Source organism: Labeo rohita, chromosome 6 (assembly GCF_022985175.1).
Source record: "Labeo rohita strain BAU-BD-2019 chromosome 6, IGBB_LRoh.1.0, whole genome shotgun sequence".
In the NCBI taxonomy this organism is placed as follows: Eukaryota; Metazoa; Chordata; class Actinopteri; order Cypriniformes; family Cyprinidae; genus Labeo; species Labeo rohita.
In genome coordinates this window covers 27,394,916-27,417,079 of record NC_066874.1, presented here as the reverse complement: position 1 = coordinate 27,417,079, position 22,164 = coordinate 27,394,916, and the positions used below count along the sequence as shown (strand labels likewise).

Here is a 22,164-nt window from a genome sequence, read left to right as displayed (position 1 = left end):
ACTCTGCACAAGTGCACATAGGGCGAAAGCTACTTTAAATGCAAAGGATGGTCACATCAAATGCTGATTTATTTTAGTTAATAGAAGTTCATTGATAAAGAAAATCTATTTATGACATTGTTTTTGACAGCATCCTCATTTTATGTGCCTAACTGTCTAAAAATTTTAACAGTACTGTAGCTTTATAGGTGTAGGTCTCTTAAAGCATCTTGGAGGTGTTTCCACAGTTCTTCTGGATTTAGTCTGTCTCTGTTTTTTCTGTTTCTTAAGACAGACTGGATTGAATCATGGAGAGATCAGGTCTCTGTTTGCACAAGGAGTCTGACAACAGCCTGTGCTCCATACAAAAATCTTACTGGATTATTATAATTAATGGCAAAATGAATGTTTAGAAATGTAAACTGATATTTCCTACTGACACACTACAGCAAAAGACCGACTTTAACTTATATATATATATATATATATATATATATATATATATGACCCTGGACCACAAAACCAGTCATAAGTGTCAACTTCTCAAAATTGAGCTTTATACATCATCTGAAAGGTGAATAAATAAGCTTTCCATCGATGTATGGTTTGTTAGGATAAAACAACATTTGGCCAAGATACAACTATTTCAGTAAATGGAATCTGAGGGTGCAAAAAAATCAAAATATTGAAAATCGCCTTTAAAGTTTTCCAAATTAAGTTCTTTGCAATGCATATTACTAAACAAAAATTAAGTTTTGATATATTTACTGTAGGAAATTTACTAAATATCTTCATGGAACATGATCTTTACTTAATTTCCTAAAGATTTTTGGCATAAAAGAAAAATCTATAATTTTGACCCATACAATGTATTTTTGGCTATTGCTACAAATATACCCCAGCGACTTAAGACTGGTTTTGTGGTCCAGGGTCATATATATATATATATATATATATATATATATATTAGATAAATGTAGTTTAATGCAAAAAATATTTGTAAGGCAAAGTCAATATTAAATGCATATTTATTACATTTCTGACATACACACTTCTGTATAAAAGGACAATAATACATACAATGTAAGACATTCAGAGGGACAGAAAAGCACACTGGATACAATGAACATCGCTGGTGCATCTCTTCACACAGAGATAACAGATGTACAAGAGTCTCCTGAGTTTCCAGTTAAAGAAATGTCATCACTGATCCCAGACCAGTGACAGGAGGCTGGAAACCGGTCACACATATAATTAAGCACATTGTGCTAATGAACATATCAAAACACACATCACAACACACTCTTGCTTTTTATATGTACTTTCACACAGAAACAGTCAACAAATTAAAAGGCTCCGATTACACAAAATTAAAATAATTTCAGATTTTTTTTTTTTTTTTTTTTTTTTAGGTAAACTGATCATACTGGGTGCAGAGGTTGTTTTGTTAAACTAATCTTGTCATTTTCCCCCCTTATCTTTAATTTTTATTTTCTCCAAATTCAACATTTATTAAAAAGTGCACTTCACTGTAAACTGTCCATCTGTGTATGGTTTTATTATAGATTTGTTTTTATGTATATAATACTGTTATGATGTATAGACCTTTCTAACTGTTTAATCCCACTAAGGCAGAAGTTCAAACTCCTAACAAAGCACAGGGTAAAACAACTAAATGTTTCCTCTGAACTTGACTGGACTGAATATTGCTAAAAATACCTTAACACTTAGACCTTTTGCTTAGCTCCCACAAACTGTGTCAGGTTATCTTAAAAAACACATTCCACCACAAATTCAACATCAAATTCATTATATCCATCAGAATAGGCTTGTCGTATCAATATACACTATCAGTCAAAAGTTTTTGAACAGTAAGCTTTTTAATGTTTTTTAAAGAAGTCTCTTCTGCGTACCAAGCATGCATTTAATTCAAAATACAGCAAAAGCAGTAATATTGAGAAATATTTTTACTATTTAAAATAACTGCTTTCAATTTTAATATATTTTAAAATGTAATTTATTCTTTTCATCAAAGCTAAATTTTCAGCATCATTGCACTGGTCTTGGTCTGGTGATCACATGATCATTCAGAAATCATTGTAATGTGCTTATTTGCTGTTCAAGAAACATTTTTTTTATTTTATTATCAATATTTAAAACAGCTGAGTACATTTTTTCAGGATTCTGATGAATAGAAAGATCCAAAGATCAGCATTTATCTGAACTAAAAAGCTTTCTTTTATTTAGCAGGGATGCTTTAAATTGATCAAAAGTGATGATAAAGACATTTATAATCTTACAAACGATTTCCATTTCAGATAAATGCTGTTCTTCTGAACTTTCTATTCATCAAAGAAATCTGAAAAATTCTACTGTTTTCAACATAAAAATAATAATAAATATTTTTTGAGCAGCAAACCAGAATATTAGAATGATTTCTGAAGGATCATGTGACTGGGTCCTGATGCTAAAAATTCAGCTTTGAAATCATAGGAATAAATTAAATTTTAAAATATATTCAAATAGAAGACGGTTTTTTAAATAGTTAAAATATTTCAAAATGTTACTATTTTTGCTGTACCTTGGATTAGATAAATGCAGGCTTGGTGAGCAGAAGAGACTTCTTTATATATATAAAAAAAAAAAAAACATTAAAATCTTACTGGTCATTACTTCATTGGAATTTCCACAAAAGGCCAAGGTTTCCTTGTGAAATTCTATATATATATTAAAATGCAATCCCAATGACATTACAACATCAGGCTTCTTTCTAGTCTTACTAACAAGTCATCTTCAATGTAAACACTGAACATCCACCGTTAGGGCTGTGCTTAAACTGAATGTACATCTTACCGAGCTCTAAAGGTTGACAGGCTAGTTCTCTTTGGTTGTTTCTGCGTGCTACATTCACTTTTGTGGCTTGAAAACAAGGCGTTACCTCATGCTATTAAGCAGCAGAATGCACAAACAAATTAGTGCAGCCACTTAAATACAAGAATTGTACTGAGACACAAATGCTCCAATTGCGTAATACTAGACACAATGAACTAGATGCTGAAAAATGGTACAACACAGTTGTAAATAAACAGCTCTGAATCCATATTTTTGGATTGGCTAAAAACAGCTTTGCCTATGAGTCTCTCATATTCTTTTAGGGACATGTCTTAGGGTTGGCTACCCACAGTTGGAGACACTCAATGCATTGGTTTGAAGAGTTTTGCATTGTATTCATCCTGTATTGCTGTTTCCATCCAGCAGACCGAAACGTCTGCTCAAAAGAAACTGTTCCAGCTTAAATCTCCAACTCCTCTGGCTCATGAAGCTCATACTGTGCCTAATGGACCAAATGTAGCTTGCCTCTGGCATTGTTCGTCTTCGATGAAAAAGATCTCTCTGATCCAAGCGGCAGGCAGAAATTCTTCCTTATGATGTTGAAATGCAGTCGAGGCTCATTACTCATGTAGTCGGACACGGCGCACCACTTTTTTCTCATAAACAGCCCTCATGGTCTTCTCGATCTGTTTGAGGAACACTTGTGGTATCCTTCCACAAAGGGTGTTCACTGTGTCTAGGAACTTAGTCTGAAGAGGGTAAAATAAAGACTGGAACAAGTTCTCCTCAAAAGGATACTGAAAGAGAATGAGAGATGAAATACATTACATTTCAAAGTGTTCGAGGAACTGCTTTGGTGTATTTGCTGAGGCACAATGAACAAGGTCCACATTTCATATCTGACTGGATTCTGAACAGCACAGGGGCCTATGTGACTCAACCGTACAAAAGGCTTCCTCTTGAAGAGACACTTTCCTGCTATTAGCCTTCAAGGAGAGATTCAAGGAGACTGCACTCTGAATGCACAATGAAACACTTCTATTTATTCTCATATGATTCAACACCCTCAGGATTTGCTTTGTTAGCAATGAAAATTAGAAAGTGGACTGGAAAGGTGAAGACAAATGGATTACATTTCTTAAGCTTAAAATCTTAGGGAAAAAATGAAAGTCAAACAACTGGCTTTTACATTCTCTGAAGAATATTGATTGTTTGCCAGGGCGTTGCTTTGTGTTGCTAGGGTGTTTTGGGTCCAAGATATTATATATACAGTGGGGAAAAAATTATTTGATCCCCTGCTGATTTTGTACATTTGCCAACTGACAAAGAAATGGTCAGTCTATAATTTTAATGACAGAGACAGAATAACAATAAAAAAAGTTATAAATTGATTTGCATTTTAATGAGTGAAATAAGTATTTGACCCCTTTACAAAACATGACTTAGTACTTGGTGGCAAAACCCTTGTTGGCATTCACAGAGGTCAGACATTTCTTGTAGTTGGCCACCAAGTTTGCACACATCTCAGGAGGGATTTTGTCCCACTCTTCTTTGCTAATCCTTAAGTCATTAAGGTTTAGAGGCTGATGTTTGGCAACTCGAAACTTCTGCTCCCTCCACAGATTTTCTATCGGATTAAGGTCTGGAGACTGTCTAGGCCACTCCAGGACCTTAATGCAATAAGAATACCCATCCACGACCCATTTTCAATGCTCTGGCTGGCTTTAATGCCCTGCCCCTGACAATACATGGCCTCATCCATCGTCCCTTTGATGCGATGCAGTTGTCCTGTCCCCTTCCACCATGTTTGACGGTGAGGGTGGTGTTCTTGGGGTTATAGGCAGCATTCCTCCTCCTCCAAACATGGCGAGAGCTTGATTTTGGTCTCATTTGACAACAACACTTTCACCAAGTTCTCCTCTGAATCATTCAGATGTTCACTGGCAAACTTCAGATGGGCCTGTACATGTGCTTTCTTGAGCAGGGGGGACCTTGCAGGCACTGCAGGATTTCAGTCCTTCACGTCATAGTGTGTTACCAATTGTTTTCTTGGTGACTATGGTCCCAGGTGCCTTGAGATCATTGACAAGATCCTCCTGTGTAGTTCTGGGCTGATTCCTCACCGTTCTCATGATCATTGAAACTCCACAAGGTCTCAAGATCTTGCGTGGAGCTCCAGACCAAGGGAGATTGACAGTTATTTTGTGTTTTCTTCCATTTGCGAATAATCACACCAACTGTTGTCACCTCCTCACCATGCTGCATAGTGGTGGTCTTGTAGCCCATTCCAGCCTTGTGTAGGTCGACAATCTTGTCTCTAACATCCTTGGACAGCTCTTTGGACTTGGCCATGGTGGAGAGTTTGGAATCTGATTGATTGATTGATTCTGTGGACAGGTGTCTTTTATACAGGTAACAAGATGAGATTAGGAGCACTCACTTTAAGAGAGTGCTCCTAATCCCAGTTCGGTATCTGTATAAAAGACACCTGGGAGTTAGAAATCTTGCTGATTGATGGGGGATCAAATATTTATTTCACTCATTAAAATGCAAATCAGTTTTTTAATGCATTTTCTGGATTTTTTTGTTGTTATTCTGTCTCTCACTTTTAAAATAAACCTACAATTAAAATTATAGACTGATCATTACTTTGTCAACCATGTAATCAATATTCTATTTTATTTATATATTCAATATTCGCTTTAGGGGGTCTGTTAAAACTCAATGGGCTCAGGGAAGGCGAGAGAGACGCGGACTCCCGCTGTAACTTCATCTGCTGTGTCGCTGTTAGACAGCGTTTCCTTAGAAAAACAAGTGATTTATATTTGTTTTATGCATTTTGCAATATTTGCGTTGCTTTATTTTGTATTATGTGGCAGCTTACCTCATGTATGGCATCATACACCACTCTGAATGCGGGCTGCTTATCATCATGGTACACGCCTCGGTTACCATGAAGAATAGACACCCCCTCCTCTTCTGCAGCCTTACAGTTGCTTCCATACATGCAGTGATCTGGTCTGTAGTTCCACTGGCATGGAAATATGTACAGACACTCTGCAGACACAAAGACAAATATTCAACGTTTTATCCAAACTGAAAATAACATATCCATTTGCTTAGTGTCTTCATTTTTCTGCTGTTGTTTCTGCTTGGTCTAGTCTTTTGGACCCGTTCCAATAGAGTTGTCAAATAAACACTATGCTTGCCAAGTGTCTCACCAATTCAGAGACCTTAATAACTGCACCTGTCAGTATCTGTCACACATGTTCCAGTCAAAAGAAGTATTTACACACAAAAGGGCCTTATCACTTTAAAAATAACAGATAAAATACCAACTTTCAGGAAGGTGAGGAAAGAGAGAGCTGTCAAAAAAAAAAAAAAATAAAAATAAAAAAAAAAAAACTTCCCTGTGTCACATAAGGTCTTTTTTGATTTTCTGAGAAAGGTACAAATGGAAAGATGTTCTGTAGCACCTGGCTTCTAGCTCTGCACTAGAAATAACAATCACAGTTGGAAACTTTATTTAAAATGTTCATGATATAAAGCTGCAGGAGTTCACATGTAAAGTAAGTAAAAAAGCTTTTTTTTTAATTGGATTTAAGCCTCCAGCAAAAAAACATAATTAAAATAGTGCTGTACTCTAGAGTGCAAAACAACAAAAATAAGTAGACAGGTTTCTGTGCCAGTTGCTCTCAAAAACTTCTCTTATTTTTTGGGTAAGAAATGGTTTCTTACTTTTTTAAGGTGCAGTGATGGTGTCAGATGGTACTATAATGACACTTTCATATATCTTTTTTCGTCTTTTGATCATTGTCATGGTACATGTCCAAAACCATGATAAAATCAAAGTATTTTGAAATATACCATGGCATTATTTACACAATGCTCCAATATTCTTCAAAGAAATACCATTGTATTACCATGGCACATGGCAAAAAGCATAGTATTAATATAGTACACATATTATGATGTATTTTAAAATTTACATCTGTATTTATGTCAGTGTTTTTGGTTTAGTGATGTTGTTCATGAGTCCTATGTTTGTCCTGAACAGTTAAACTGCCTGCTGTTCTTCAGAAAAATCCTTCAGGTCCCACAAATTCTTTGGTTTTCCAGCATTTTTGTTTATTTGAACCCTTTCCATCAATGACTGTATGATTTTGAGATCCATCTTTTCATACTGAGGACAACTGAGGGACTCATATGCAACTATTACAGAGGGTTTAAACGCTCACTGATGCTTCAGCAGGAACCTCAAAGCATTAAGGGGGGTGAAATCTTTTTGAATTTGAAAATCAGTGTAAATTTTACTTTTTATTATCTTCTAGGAAACAAGTAAGTATCTTCTGAAGGGGAGTACTAAATGAAAAAATCTGATATTTAGGCAAAATTAGAAAAATGTACACATCTTCATTCTGTTCAAAAGTTTTCACCCCCAGCTCTTAATGCATCATGTTTCCTTCTGAAGCATCAGTGAGCTTCAGAAGGAAACATGATTCAGGTCAGTACTGAAAAAAATAACATGTATTTTGTATGACAGCATATTCTATAGTACTTAAAAAAAAATTAAAAAATACTGTGGTACCCACTGCATTACCATAGTTAATTTTTGCTAGTAAGTTAAATCACACATCATAATCAAGCATGACTTTGAGCAAACACACCTGGATTGTAGTGGAAGATGATGTTGAGGAGGTCTTGGTCTCCCCATGTGATGTGGTTCTTGTATTTTTGATAGAGAGGGTGAAGCAGATTTTCCCATGACAGACCACTGGCGATCATGCTGTTCTGTAAAATCAATAGTGGCAGGTTATTTTCCTCAACAGTGAGTCTGGCAGCCACTTTTCAGACAGCTGTTGATATGGAAATCGAGGTTTTTTCAGAAGAAGAAATTTCCTTTTTGTCCCCCCAGACAGCCTTGAAAATGTGCTTGGGTTGGAAATTACACTTCTAGCTGAGTTACAGAAATATGCTAATCCAGACTGCTGTCACCCACTCACTCTCAACGGATGGCAATCAGTAGACTTCCATCACTGCCTACTAAAAACAGCCGGAGGTTAAAAGGGTTTAAATGCGCAAAGAAACCTCAGAAGACAAGTGAACGCCAAAGCCTCAGCCCACTACCAAGAGAAATAAACCACACAAGGAAAGCACTGGCAATATCTAGTAATAACCAAGCAAGTAAAGCAAACATATATGAAATCTAAAATATTTACTCTTGTAAATGCATGGCAAGGAAGAGAAGAAATAGTTGAAAAAAGTAATTTCTGTGTTTTTTTTTTTTGTGGACAAAAAGTATTCGGATTTCATCAAAAATATCTTAATTTTTGTTCTGATGTTGAACGAAGGTCTTATGGGTTTGGAACAACTTGAGGGTGAGTAATTAATGACAGATTTTTCAAGTTTGGATATAAGAAGCTGCAAAAAAAGTCAATTGTATTGTTCCTCACCCTGAACAGAGTGCTGCGAATCCGCGTGAGGTTCATTAGCATGACCCCTGAGTTGACCCCTGTGACTCCATAAAAGGGATGTCTCGCGAAGCGGCTATACCAGCCGATCTTGGGGATCTCGTGCTCTGGGGCCATGGCAGCTAGCTGAGTGCTGTTGAAAGCCTTCAGAAACTTCCAGATGTCATCCATAGGCCGGAGAAAGAGAACATCTGTGTCCACGTACAACAGCGAGTCCACGTCCTTCAGGATAACCTGATATTAGAGGAAATACTTGGTTACAATTGGTGTGGTGAGGTGGAAAGCACAAACAAATGAAGAGAGAACATTAAGCGGCGACGGGAACCTACGGGAAGAAACAGCCTCTGGGCGGCACATGGCTTGAAGAGTTTCTTCCATTCATCGGCATTCCCCACAGAGAAAGTGATTGGATATATGCTGTACTGAAACCTGGCGGATACCGTCTGAGGCCACTGACTGAACTGAGAGAGGAAATTGAAAGAATCAGTCAATGTCATGGATGTCAGTCTTCGGTAAACCACACATCTATTGCTTACAGGTGTCAGCGAAGAGAAATGTGTGAGTAAACCTATAACAATACTTCAAAAAGCAACATTTTGTAATATTTGTGAGAACTGTGATTTATAGAATGGCATTTTGTGGCATGGGTAAGTCCCAAAGATGCCTACCCATATTGTTAGACATGTTTTTAACATTTTGAAGATCCTCGCTTTCAGCTTTGGCATAAACCTGTGTGTAATTTTATGTTTTTTAATGCTTCTTTTGACCATCTTAGAGCAAATGCACAAAAATAACAAATTTAGAATAAACCAACTTAAAGGATTAGTTCACTTCCAGAATAAACATTTCCTGATAATTTACCCGCCCCCATGTCATCAAAGATGTTCATGTCTTTCTTTCTTCAGTTGAAAAGAACTTAAGGTTTTGAGAAAAACATTCCAGGATTTTTCTCCATATAGTGGACTTCAATAGTGGCCAACAGGTTGAAGGTCCAAATTTCAGTTTCAATGCAGCTTCAAAGGGCTCTACACTATCCCAACCAAGGAATAAGGCTCTTATCTAGTGAAACAATTGGTCTTTTTTTTTTTAAGAAGAAGAATACAAATTTATATACATTTTTAACCACAAATGATTGTCTTGCACTAGCTCAACCTCACAAACTCCATAATCGTGAATGCGAACGTGCAAAGAAAGTCAAACGCCCTTTACAAAAAAAAAGAGGTAAAACTACGATGGCGGACAATTTTGAAGTTGCTGAGAAAACAAGATGAATGCACATCACAGAGCTAGTGCATCTGTGGTTTAAAAGTATATACATTTTTTTTTTATAAAGATAAGACCCTTATTCCTCAACTGGGATCGTGTAGAGCCCTTTGAAGCTGCATTGAAACTGCAATTTGGAAGTTTACATTGTTGAACCATGGACGTTCACTATACAGAGAAAAATCCTAGAATGTTTTCCTCAAAAATGTCATTTCACTGCGACTGAAGAAAGACAGACACAAATATCTTGGATGACATGGTAGTGAGTAAATTATCACTAAATTTTAATTCTAGAAGTGAACTAATCCTTTAATAAACCAAAAAAGTACATGTTGTGGGATTTTTTTCTATTTCAAAAAACATTTGAGACAAAAGTCTTTTAAATATTTATTTCTCGAAAAAAGTGGTCTACAATCATACAGTCATTCAGGTCGGCTGCAGAGTGTGACAAAGAGGAAATGCCTTGACTCAATATTTATACCCCAACCAAATCCAGATAGATCTTATCAAGTCACACTGCATATTCAACAAATGTGTCCATTTAGGGTATCTAACTATGTCCCCAAGATGCATTTCTAAATATATAATGCAAATCAACTTAGAAGCTAGCATGTAGGGTTTCTAAACTAAAACTTCTTGTCTCACACACACACACATACACTTTCTACATTTCCTGTTGTTCTTTTAGCACATCAGAATTACTCAAGCATACTGATGAAGCATTCAGATAGTCTAAAGAACACTCTTTGATAAAGTAAAGCAAGAAATACCTATAATAATAAAAAAATCCCCTTACAATTTCCCTTCACGGAAAGTGAAACTTAAATCTGTCATGTGGGTGGTTGGATTTATTCACACCCAATAAAAATGTTTATTAAAAGCTTCTTTCTCTTTTACAATTTCATGGTTGGCTATATTAACTTACTGGAAGAAAACCGGTAGCTCTATATGAAATAAGACTTTAAGCACCCACATACAGCCAAAATGACATGATCCTAGTTTCATAACAACTCGTTTTCATAACAAAATTCGACTTTAAGATTTGTAGTCAAATCGGGCTCAGCCTATCAAAGCATTGAATCTTCAGCTATTCGGGATCACCTTAAAATAAATATTTGTATTAATATCACCAAAACTTGGCAAAGGCCAAGCAATATGCAAAATTATTCAGATTTAGAAAAAAGGAAGCATTTTCAAAATGAATTACACTTTTACACATGGACCAAACACTGGGTAAATAAATAAACATTTACACAAATATTACATTATTAATATTAGCCATAATACAAATTGACTATAAAGTTGACAGTTTTTGTAAACGGTGTACATTTTAGATGCATGTCAACAACAAAAAATATTAATAGCATTTTCCCCCTTTTCTTATAAATGTTAAAAATCATCTTTTGTTTTGATCCCAACCATCCATGATTATACAGTTGGTTGCACTTTAATATTCTCATTTAGCATTATTTTTCCCAGCTGTCCATGGCACCATCAGAACAGACCTGCAATTCATTTTTGGGTCATAACCTAAACTGCTGGTTTATAATATCCTGCTGACAGCCAAATGACTACTGCTGAAAAGTCTGCAGATAAATAGTGAGGAAATCTTTTGAATAACAAACATGACATTGCATTCCTTCTCTATCACGCCTCAAAGACTTCAGTTTCTTTATCTGCAGCAATACAGTGCAGAACTAGATCAAGATCAGTTCTAAGCCAGAGGGCACTTCTCAAAAAGCATAGCATAAAAAAAAAACAACGTACTGCTATTTTCAATAACAGTCCCTCTGTGGAGAGAAACACTGCAAATGATTAGGACTGTGGAAAGACCACTATACTAGAAACCAAATGTGTTAAGAGCAAAAGATCGATAGATTTATGCACGGAGGTTTCTCACGTTACCTTTCTCACCAGTCTGGTTGTCAGGGTTAGCCTGACATTGTCTGAGGGTTACCACAAAGCCACTAATACAATAAAATCAACAGTCAGGGTTTTTGTCAAAGGCCTGTTTAAATACAATGAGAAATCTTGGGTGCAAATTGTAAAGCTAGTCAGTTAAGATTGATTAGAATTACTGTAAACACGTGAATAAATAATAATATCACATGAACAAGAGCAATAGTGATATCGTGTTATTGGAGGTTTGCAAAAGTTCCAAAATATAATCAATAATAATAATAATAATGAGTTTGATTAAGCAAAGCACTGGTAAAAACAAAAAAAACAAAAAACAAAAAACAAAAAAACCCCAAATCATACCAAAATATTAAATAAACTGAACTGGCCAAAAAAAAAAAAAAGTTATACTGGAATATTGCATCTAGACTTTAAAAGGAACACAGTGAAGCAATCATCCACCAAATTATTTCCCAAAATGTGTGCCAGATTTTTTTCATTCCACAAGAGCTACATACTTAGAGGATGAAGCTTTGTCTGAGGTAAAATATAGCCTACTGCAGAGATAAAAACAGCTGAAGAGCCAGCCAGATGATTTCAGCAGGAACTGAAATTCAGCTACCCATTGTACTGCTTTTCAGAGGATAAAAATATCCCTTTCATAAGTACAGATGGTCAAAAAAAAAACTATAGGTCATCAGTCAGCTAGACATTACCATCAACATCAAAAACCTCAGGTAGCCACAGCAAAGATGAAAGAATCACGGGACACGCTCTCACCCCTTTTTCAAATTGTTCGGCCAGGTCCTCCTCAGCGAAGATGTGAAACTTGATCTTCTTTATGCTGAAAAGCAGTGCTGACTTCACCATGTTGAGCGTTTCATCCAGACGGTTCCCACAAGCCACCACTGCCAGGTGCATGACATCCTCTGCTCGTGTGACCTTTGACCCGGGACGCCCCACCTCGCTTTTCTGCCTAGAGGTAAAGAAAAGAAGCTTAAATCCATCAAAACTCATCCAAACTGTGACATCAACAACAAAAACATCTGGTGCGAATCAGCCGGGTCAAAGCACGAGACAGCACGCTTGTGAAATATTCCTTATGCTGCACACGGTTCCTCTGGCACACTGAAAACCTCATTTAAATGATTCAAGGGTAAACAAGTCAGTCAGACCAACTTGCAACTTCATAAGAGCACACAAGGGCAAACTATAATTAAAATTAAATATTTAAATGATAAATAAAAATTAAAAATCTATAAAATTAGCACACAAGATATCACCTGTAGAACCGTGAAATTTATTTAAACAAAAAGACTTTAAGGAGCACTCATGTTCGTCATGACCCGGTGTTTCACTTGAATGCACACTTCCTTGTCTTGAGTCACCAGCGTAATTGTTATTGGTGTGGTGTTTGCTTTTGTGATTCATGTTGAGTCTCTATCACTCCAGGGAAGTAAGCTCTCTAACCCTCTAAGATCTACCCAAGAGACGACCTCTGGAAAAAAAAGTCCTCCATTTATCCAAGGCTTTGGTGGAGGAAACGAATTCATACCACAAGAAAAGCATGCAGCCTTTCAGACAGACATCAAAGAGCTTCCATTAAGCCAAGGACGTGCAAACACTCCTGCTCTCATTTCAAGTGAACCACAGACCTTAATATGAAGTGAAATAAAGACTAGGCAAAGCATGAAAACACCTTGGGCTTCGAGAAGAGGGAAGCAGGGATATTTTCTGATTTTTCTGACTGGTATCACAAAAGAATGTAGAATCTGCTTTGATGGCGGTGGTTTCCTGTGGAAAAAGCTTCCCTTGTTTACAGCATTGCAAATTAGGCAACAGGAATTGCATCAATGGTTTCATTGAATGATATCAAACGATTTATTTCTTTTCATTTTTTCAATCATTTGTCTACTAAGAGGCATTTACTCTGATCAAAAATAACGCGTGAAGCATACGAGCAACACACTACTGAATTTGGTACCATTTTTAATTGAAGTGAAACGTTCACAGACTCTGAGCTTATAAAAATTCTTGCAGTCTGAGTGGACACATCTGGAAACAGTTAGAGTCTGTGAAAGCGAATTAAATATTGCACGACTTATTGAGGTCCTGAAACAGTTTTAAGGCTGACACTGATGATTCCTTGTTGAGCAATACAATTGATCCTAGACAAGTGGAACAGACTAGCAATATAAATTCAACTTAAAAGTCATACAAAAAGGATGAAAAAGAAACAAGGAGGAACTTCAAAGTGGAACTTCATTTTAAACTATATGAAATCTCTTTCCTTAATTGTTGAATATTTAGCCTTGAAACCAGTTATATTAAAATTAAGACCACAAAACCAGTCATAAGGGTCATTTTTTTAAAATTGAGATTTATACATTACTATAAAGGTGATAAATAAGCTTTCTATTGATGTATGGTTTGTTAGGCTAGAACAATATTTGACCGAGAACTATTTAAAAATCTGGAATCTGAGGGTGCAAAAAAGTTGTCCAAATTAAGTTCTTAGCAATGCATATTACTAATCAAAAATTAAGATTTGATATATTTACGGTAGGAAATAGTATCTTCATGGAACATGATCTTTACTTAATATCCTAATATTTTTTGTTGTAAAAGAAAAATCAATAATTTTAACCCCTACAATGTATTTTTGGTTATTGCTAAAGGTATATCTGTGCTACATAAGACTGGATTTGTGGTCCAGTGTCATATTTGAGCAAATATTAAAAAAAAAATCATTATGTAAATGGATGAATTAAGCAGCAATTTATGCAAAAATGGCTTTAATTCTTGCATAGATTGGCTGCACAATTAATTCTGCAATGTCAACAAAAGTAACTTTGATATTACTGTTGTAAGCCGGGTTTCCATCCAAAGTTGGGAATTTAACATATACGCAAAATTGGAATATCACATAAAACATTTGTGAAACAGCACCGTTTCCATCCAACGAGTCAAAAAGAAAAAAATAGTCACTTCCTGATAAACTGGCACTATATATATCACTAAGAAAAGTAGGAGAAGCCACTGAATATAATAATTTTCATATATAATAAATTACTTGTGCCTCAGAGTGAGCATTAAACGCAATAAATGCATTTGTTGCTGCATTTGTTTCCATCTCCCATTATTTGCATTAAGTCTTTTTTGCTGGAAGTCAAAAACCACTTCAAACTTTTTTGCGAATTAAGGGATTTGTATTAAATTTTTATGATGCGATACTTCAAAATGCACATAAAAACAGGGTGATGAAAACATAGATACTTGCAATATTTATAATCAGTGCTGACAGTATTTGTTAATTGTGCTCTGCTTAAATTAGTTTTCTGAAAAATGTAATTAAAAAAAAAAAAAAAAAAAAAAAAAGATTATTTTGTGAAGCAGGCAAATGTTTTGCATCCAATTATCTGTCCCACTGGACAGCAAAGCATGAACAGAAAAATAGAATAAGCTGGCATAAAGCAGATCTGTAATGTGCACCATGCACAAACCACCAAAGCCTCCCACAATCCCACAATCCAGCGTGAAGTGCAGCATAATTTCTATTCATCTTAGGCCAACAAATCGTTTTAAGGGTTTCCTATTGGAGACAAACAAAAATACATTTCAAAAAAATAACGGAAATACTATTTATCTCATTAAGTCTGACAGATTGGGTATGCCAAACACCAGCTCCTGCGTCAGCAGCAGCACAAGCATGTGTCATGGTACTCTCGGGAACACGCAGGGAAGAGTGAGACAGAAAAGAAAAAAAACTGTTGAATAAACTCATTATTTTTGTTTTCCTCGTGCACAAAAAATATTCTTGAAGCTTCATAAAATGAAGGTTAAACCACTGATGTCACATGGACTATTTTAATGATTTGTCCTTACTACCTTTCTATGCAAGGTCAGAAATCTCTCAGATTTCATCAAAAATATCTTGTGTTCTGAAGATAAACAAACGGTCTGGGTTTGGAATGACATGGGGGTGAGTAATCAATGACAAAATTTTCATTTTTGGGTGAACTTTTGCTTTATTCCAACCCTGATCTTAAAAAAAAACCTACACTGGAAAACACCAATGATGCAGCCAAAAAAGCATATTCAGAATGACTATGATGGCTGATTAAAGTCAGGCCCACAAGACTGCTGCGTGTATGGAATTCAGTCAGTGCTTTTCCTAGAGCTATGCACCGCACTCCATAATCTACATCCAAATTATTAGCACTTTTTCCTCTCTTCAGAATGTCGGCATGCCTGTCCTGGCAGAGCCAGCTGTTCCATGGATTTTTAAAGCCTGAAGTGAAACGTTAGCACGCTCCAGGCTAGAAGATAAACATCGCAGGGGAGGAATCAACTTATCGTGAGGCACGAATGACAATGGAGAGATATCTGTGTTCCGCGTAGAAACTGTGATAAAGAGGAGGGAGAGAAAGACACACACAAATGGAGGGTTCTTAGTCTTCCTCCATGACATGTTTATGGCTTCATATAATGTAGCTGCCACGCGGCAGTTGCCTCCAGTCATAGCTGCATTACAAATGACAGAGCGAGCTATTCGTTTGACAGTTAGTAGACACTTATTCCTAGGTGCTGCAGGAACGTGTGCAGAGGTGTTTTGCAGCTCTGGCAAAACACAAGAGAGGTGTTATGAGCACCCAGCTTTCTGGTAAAGCAGGTTCTTTCTGGTAAAGCAGTTCACCCAAAAATGAAAATTTTGTCACCATCATGTCATTCCAAACTGGTATGACTTTCTTTGTTCTTTGGAACAAAAATAAGATATTTAGAAAAATGCCTATACAATCAAAGTCAATGGTGGCCAATGTGATTTTATTATTTCGATGACGTATTTTTGAGTACATGAAGGAATTTTCACTTTTTTTGTGATTTATTCTTTTATAATACAACCTTAGCTAGTAATAAAATAGATAGAAATTAGATATTGGGATCAAATGGTTTGTGTCTGTTAGAGCCCTCGGGACAAAACAAGCCCTTTGGGCCCCCTTGAACGTGATGAAACATATCATCAGGGACACATTTGTCTGTTTTCCAGCAGCGAGGCAGGAAGCACGTCTGGAGGATGCGCTTAAAAAAGTAAAAACGTGCGGAAGAGTTAATCGCTTCCAAATAAAACAACAGGTCATAGGAGACAAGACGGTTTCGCCCCTCCTCCTTCCTCTGCGGAGATGGATAGGGAGCCAGAAATTAAAACACGTAGAGCGTTTTCCAAATCACACCCTCTTATCCCTCCCGTACGGTGGATCTGTTTAACTAATTTCCCTGTGCCTGCATTGGCCCTTTGCATTGTGGGTTTATCAGCAAAGAGCAGTCACAGGGGTGTGGACATCAAGACGGATCACTGCTGGAAACCCAACAGGAGGGTCAAAGGGGTGAGATATCTCACAACTGCAATTAGTGGCGTTTATGTGAAACTGTCAGAGGGGCGATAACATACGCTTGGTGAAAGACGACAAGCAATGAATATTAAACTAATCCCCCAATGCAGGATTGATTTTATGGTATTAAAAAGACATCCATGTATAGTTTGCCTACCTTGACGTTATTGATTTTACACTATCAAAATACTGACACAAATGAACCAATCTTCAGTTCACTTAAAGAATGAACGTGACAGCTCCTTTTAATTATGTCTAGGAAAGGGCGGATCATCTTGATGAATAAACTACTCCATCCTCCGCTCACAAGGGACTGTGTATACTCACTCAGCACAACCAATCATTGATTTTGTCCTCTGTTGAGACCCTTTGGGAACGAGGCAACTGCATTCAAGGTGACCTTTTTAATAAAGCCATAATGAAAATACAATTGAGATAATCGTGGCTGAGGGGGCTCTTGGACTCGCAGCATGCGCAATGCACACTGGTCTCTGGTAAGATTCAAGACATTAGTGCATAGTAATCTGAATGTGGATAGTGCGTGGTTTCCTTCTTGTTATATTAAGAAACCTAAGGTTGCACAATCAGTGCAAGACATTCTTGCCTAAATCTCTATTGTCAAAGCAGGCTTTTGACAAGAATGTCTGGTTGGATTGTTGTGTTGACAGGCAGGAAAAGATTAATGATTTATGGACTGGTATTAAATCAAGTGTTTGCATGGATTTGTAAAGACTGCAAATCACACTGAGATCATAAATGCCCTTGAGAAACTAAATCACTGATCATGTGCACAGAAGGGAGTTGAAAGGATGCCTATATATCAACTTCGGTATATCCATTATATTATACTGCATTATATTAAATTATATTATATTAAAAACAGCTTTAATACATCTTGCAATAGATATTTATCAATTCTGTTTTGAATCAAACTGGTTGTTGATCATGATGTTGCACTTGAAGAATTTCCTACCGAGTCTTCGCGATGACATTCCCCCCTCCTCTGCTGCTCAACTTCGGCTCTTTGCGGATTAGTTTCGGTGGTTTCTGTGGCTCTTCGTTGGTTTGTTTCGCTTCTTTCGCCGGTGCTATATCCTCGATATGATTGAGGGACTGAAAATGTTTTTCTTTAGCAACTTCTTTCAGCGGTGGCTCGTCCGTAGCGTTCCCCCCGAAAAAGTACAAAAGTAGAAAAACTCCGAAACATACCGCGATCGCCACAATCTTGCAGTGGATCCTCATGGTGAAAAAGTGGTCTGTCCGCTTGGAAATGTTTCAACCATGTCTCTGGTTAAAACATGGGGACATATTTGTAGTGTGCAGCCATACTTCTTCATTTGTACTGTGATGATGAAGACGATGCTGCTCAGCTTAGCGCCGATATCACACACGTAAATGAATCTCTGAAGGCGGACCTTACACACTTACCGTAATACTTGTAATACCTCTGTCATACAGCCATAATACCTAAGAATAATAAATAATTTTTACATAAGTATTATGTATCTTATAGTAATTGGCTATATGATATGAAACATTATATTTGTTCATATATTACATTATTATATTAATATCATATTAATTAATCTTACTATATTTTATATATAGCCATGTATGGCTGCTAAGTGGATATTAACAGTGTCTAACATAATAATGCTATTTTCATATTAGTGCTGTCAAACGATTGATCGTGATTAATTGCATCCAAAATTTGATTTGAACAATTCCTTCAGCAGATAATTTCTAAAATGAGAAACTGATCATAAGTGTAAACCAATAGCTATCACTAAACATGCAATATATATATATAACACTTCTGTCAAACGATTAATAGCGATTAATCGCATCTAAAATAAACGTTTTTGTTTGCATAATATATGTCTACTGTGTATATTTATTATGTATAAATGCACACACATACAGTATTTATTTTGAAAATATTTACTTGTATTTATATATTTATATTCATATAATTAATATTATATATAAATATAATTAATATATAAACAACATTTTTCTTAAATATATACATGCATGTGTATTTATACGCACATAATAAATATACACAGTACACACACATATTATGGAAACAAAAAAAATATTTTGGATGCAATTATTTATGATTAATCATATTTATGATTAATTCAGTGGTAGCTATTGGTTTTTACGCTTCTGATCAGTTTCCCAATTAAAAAATTATCTGCTGAAGAAATTGTTTAAACCAGAAAATAATTCTTATTTTTTTTTTAATATTTATTATATACTTCTATTTATTATTTATATTTATTTATTATATACTTATTATTACATACATTTTTAAATATATATATATATATATATATATATTTTATTATTATTTATTTATTTATTTTGCCGTTACTATGTATAACAATACTGATTTATTGAATTCGACTGATAAATATTTGGAAAGTATTTACTTATCTTCACCACGTAGTATTCCAATAGGAAATGTGTAAAATCCAGGAGTGTAAAATCCAAAAGAGTTTGTAGTCCCCTTTATACGTGGCATTACGGTAAAACATGGCTAGTCGCGAGAGCAGGAAGCTGCCCATGTGCTACATATGTGCTACTGATGTTTTGTAGCGCATGGAAGTCTTCACAGAATAAGCGTGAAGGTATCAGTTTTGTTTTATGATGTTTATATTGTTTGTCATTGCTTTATTTGAATCGTACTATACGATTTGAAAACGTAAAAGTCTTAAATAGTGCATGGAGTATGTCCTGTCTGTTTTTTGTTGGCGTAAACATTGTATGTACAAACAACATAGGCAGACTTTTGACAGCTTCGTACCTTCATTAGGCTTTAGTTATCATTTGATTTATTATTTTTGGGTTTAGCTTTATCCTGCGTGCACGTATCATATTAGTATAGCGACTTTGGTTACTTGAATGATATTTAGCGAGGTGTTTTTACATTTTAGTCCTCAGGACTTTCACAATGTGTTTCTTAATTGGTTAATAACAGTGTTGTGTTGAAATAAACTAAAGTTTAATTTGAAGCTAATCGCATCCAGGGTTTATAATGTGCTAGTTGGCAAATGGGTTGTTTATGTCTCATTGAGTTCAAATTGAGTAGCCACAAGGTGGAGTTGTAAGCTGTTATATTCTTTCTTCTCTTCATTGATCGAGTTGACTGCATGTTAAACAGACCAGTTTAGCAGATAGACTTTGTAAGGTCTTCTTTTCCTATTAAAGTGTCAAGTAGTTGGTTTCCTTTTTAGAAGCAGCTTTTAGAGATTTCCCCACAGTCCAAGTAATGGGAACCTACTCTATGTTTTCTGTTATTTGTGATAATTGTGTTCAGGTATTAGTTTATCAGTGAAACTGTGCCAAGATGTGGTGATTGATAGATTAACACACTAAAAGATGAAAACACAGAAACATTTTTTGGACTAAGGAGCTTCAAGTAAAATAATATATTACTGGGTAAATGTAATCTCTTAGGATTCCATTAGGACCGAATCAGTAAGATCCTGCTGAATAAGCTTAAGATTATTGTATTGATTGTGTTTTCCTTTCTTTTGCTGCAGTACTTTGCTGTGTGTAATCATGATAACTCCAGCGTTTGATCTGAGTCAAGATGCTGATTTCCTTACTGTGGTTATTCGTGTACCGTACACCAGAACATCTGAGTTTGACATCTATATCCAGGGAGAAGATTTGAAGTTTTATGCCAAGCCCTACTTTCTCAGGTGAGAGAAATTCATTGCCATTCTATTAAAACACAGGAAAATACTCATAGGTTCTTAATATAAGATGTTTACAACACTTTTTACCTACAAATACTAAGACGGAGACCCAAAAAGGCATTAGGACATCTTGTCCAGATGTAAATTACATTTCAAGCTTAGACACTCAGACAAGTTCTGAGAAAAGTTCTGGAATAATTTGGTTGTAGATGCTATTTGGTTTTATGTTTGGTTATCTAAAGCAATGACGTTTATGCATGTGCTTTTTGATTGCAAATTATTAGCATTATTAATGAATCTGTGTAATCATCTACTTTGAAGGTTGACTTTGCCTGGAAGAATAGTAGAAGATGGCCGGGAAAAGGCTTCATTTGATATCAATAAAGGTAACAATCATTCCCTCTTATAGTTTCTTCTGCAGCTGTCTCAGAAATCCTGTACAGCTTTTTTACAACTCAGTACCTCAGACATCGGCATTTCTTAGGACAAAACATGAACAAGCTTTAGCAGAAACCACAAAATTGGTCTAGTCTTTTGAAAATTGATTTCTTTAAAGGTCCCCTCTGTCTTTACATATTAACTTTCTCTACTTAAAGGAGAAGTCCACTATCAGAACAACAATTTACAAATAATTTGCTCACCCCCTTGTCATCCACGATGTTCATGTCATTCTTTCTTCAGTCGTGAAGAAATTATGTTTTCTGAGGAAAACATTTCAGCATTTTTTTCTCCATATAATGGACTGCTATGGTGCCTCTGATTTTGAACTTCCAAAATGCAGTTTAAATGCGGCTTCAAACGATCCCAAATGTGGTTGTAAACAATCCCAGCCGAGGAAGAAGGGTCTTATCTAGCGAAACGATCGGTTATTTACTTAAAAAAAAAAAAAAACAATTTAAATGCTTTTTATTCTCAAACGCTCGTCTTGCCTTGCAGTCCTTGAACTCCGTGTACTCTGGCTTAAGACAGTTATGCTGTGTCGAAAAACTTTGACCGTATTTTCATCCTCAACTTCAAAAATAATTTCAAAATCATCGCTGCAGAAGTACTGACCCAGTCTTTGCAAAGTGAACATGCAAAAAAAGATCAAACACCCTTAGGTAAAACAGCAATATAGGATGATTTTGAAGTTGAGGGAGAACATGAGATGGGAGTTTTTTGACATATCCTAACTGTCATGAACAGGAACAAAAACAGTCCAGGCAGAGTAAGACAAGATGAGCGTTTGGTATTAAAAAGTATGTAAATTGTATATCGGCAGGGATCGTTTACAACAGCATTTGGGATCGTTTGAAGCTGCATTTAAACTGCATTTTGGAAGTTCAAAATCGGGGCACCATACCAGTTCATTATATGAGGAAAAATGCTGAAATGTTTTCCTCAAAAAACATAATTTCTTTACGACTGAATAAAGAAAGATGTGAACATCGTGGATGACAAGGGGGTGAGTAAATTAATTGTAAATTGTTGTTCTGGAAGTGGAGTTCTCCTTTAAGATCTAAGGCAAACATACCTTAGTAATTCAGAACTAGTAGACGTTATATTGCCTGTGTGAGTATTTGATAACAATCCAGTGTTACAGTGAATTGCTGTGCAGTTTTAGAGCAGTTATTGCCATTA

The 22,164-nt window shown here is 35.8% G+C and overlaps 2 protein-coding genes across 2 annotated transcripts in view; one reads left to right on the top strand and one right to left on the bottom strand.

Moving 5' to 3' along the window:
• Positions 1–989: 989 nt before the first annotated feature.
• Positions 990–18,211, bottom strand: gxylt2 (glucoside xylosyltransferase 2). Its single transcript, XM_051113190.1, has 7 exons — positions 17,808–18,211; positions 12,225–12,420; positions 8,612–8,743; positions 8,265–8,516; positions 7,479–7,602; positions 5,696–5,868; positions 990–3,608 (listed from the first exon to the last, which is right to left on the bottom strand). Exons 1-7 carry the CDS (start codon positions 18,074–18,076, stop codon positions 3,432–3,434), a joined length of 1,323 nt encoding a protein of 440 aa, XP_050969147.1. The 5' UTR covers positions 18,077–18,211; the 3' UTR covers positions 990–3,431.
• A 1,157-nt stretch (positions 18,212–19,368) lies between these two features.
• The window catches only part of shq1 (SHQ1, H/ACA ribonucleoprotein assembly factor), a 45,826-nt gene continuing 43,030 nt past the window's right edge, over positions 19,369–22,164 (top strand). Inside the window, exons 1-3 of the mRNA XM_051113430.1 lie at positions 19,369–19,470; positions 20,386–20,547; positions 20,866–20,930. Of these exons, the coding sequence (XP_050969387.1) occupies positions 20,405–20,547; positions 20,866–20,930 (208 nt within the window). The 5' untranslated portion in view covers positions 19,369–19,470; positions 20,386–20,404. The remainder of the gene's footprint in view (positions 19,471–20,385; positions 20,548–20,865; positions 20,931–22,164) is intronic.

Coding starts and splice junctions, on each gene's coding strand:
- gxylt2 (XM_051113190.1), bottom strand. CDS start 18,076: ATGAGGATCCACTGCAAGATTGTGGCGATCGCGGTATGTTTCGGAGTT. Junction 7,603..8,264: donor TTCGCAGCACTCTGTTCAGG/GTGAGGAACAAT, acceptor TTGATTTTACAG/AACAGCATGATCGCCAGTGG. Junction 5,869..7,478: donor CATCTTCCACTACAATCCAG/GTGTGTTTGCTC, acceptor TTGTGTCTGCAG/AGTGTCTGTACATATTTCCA.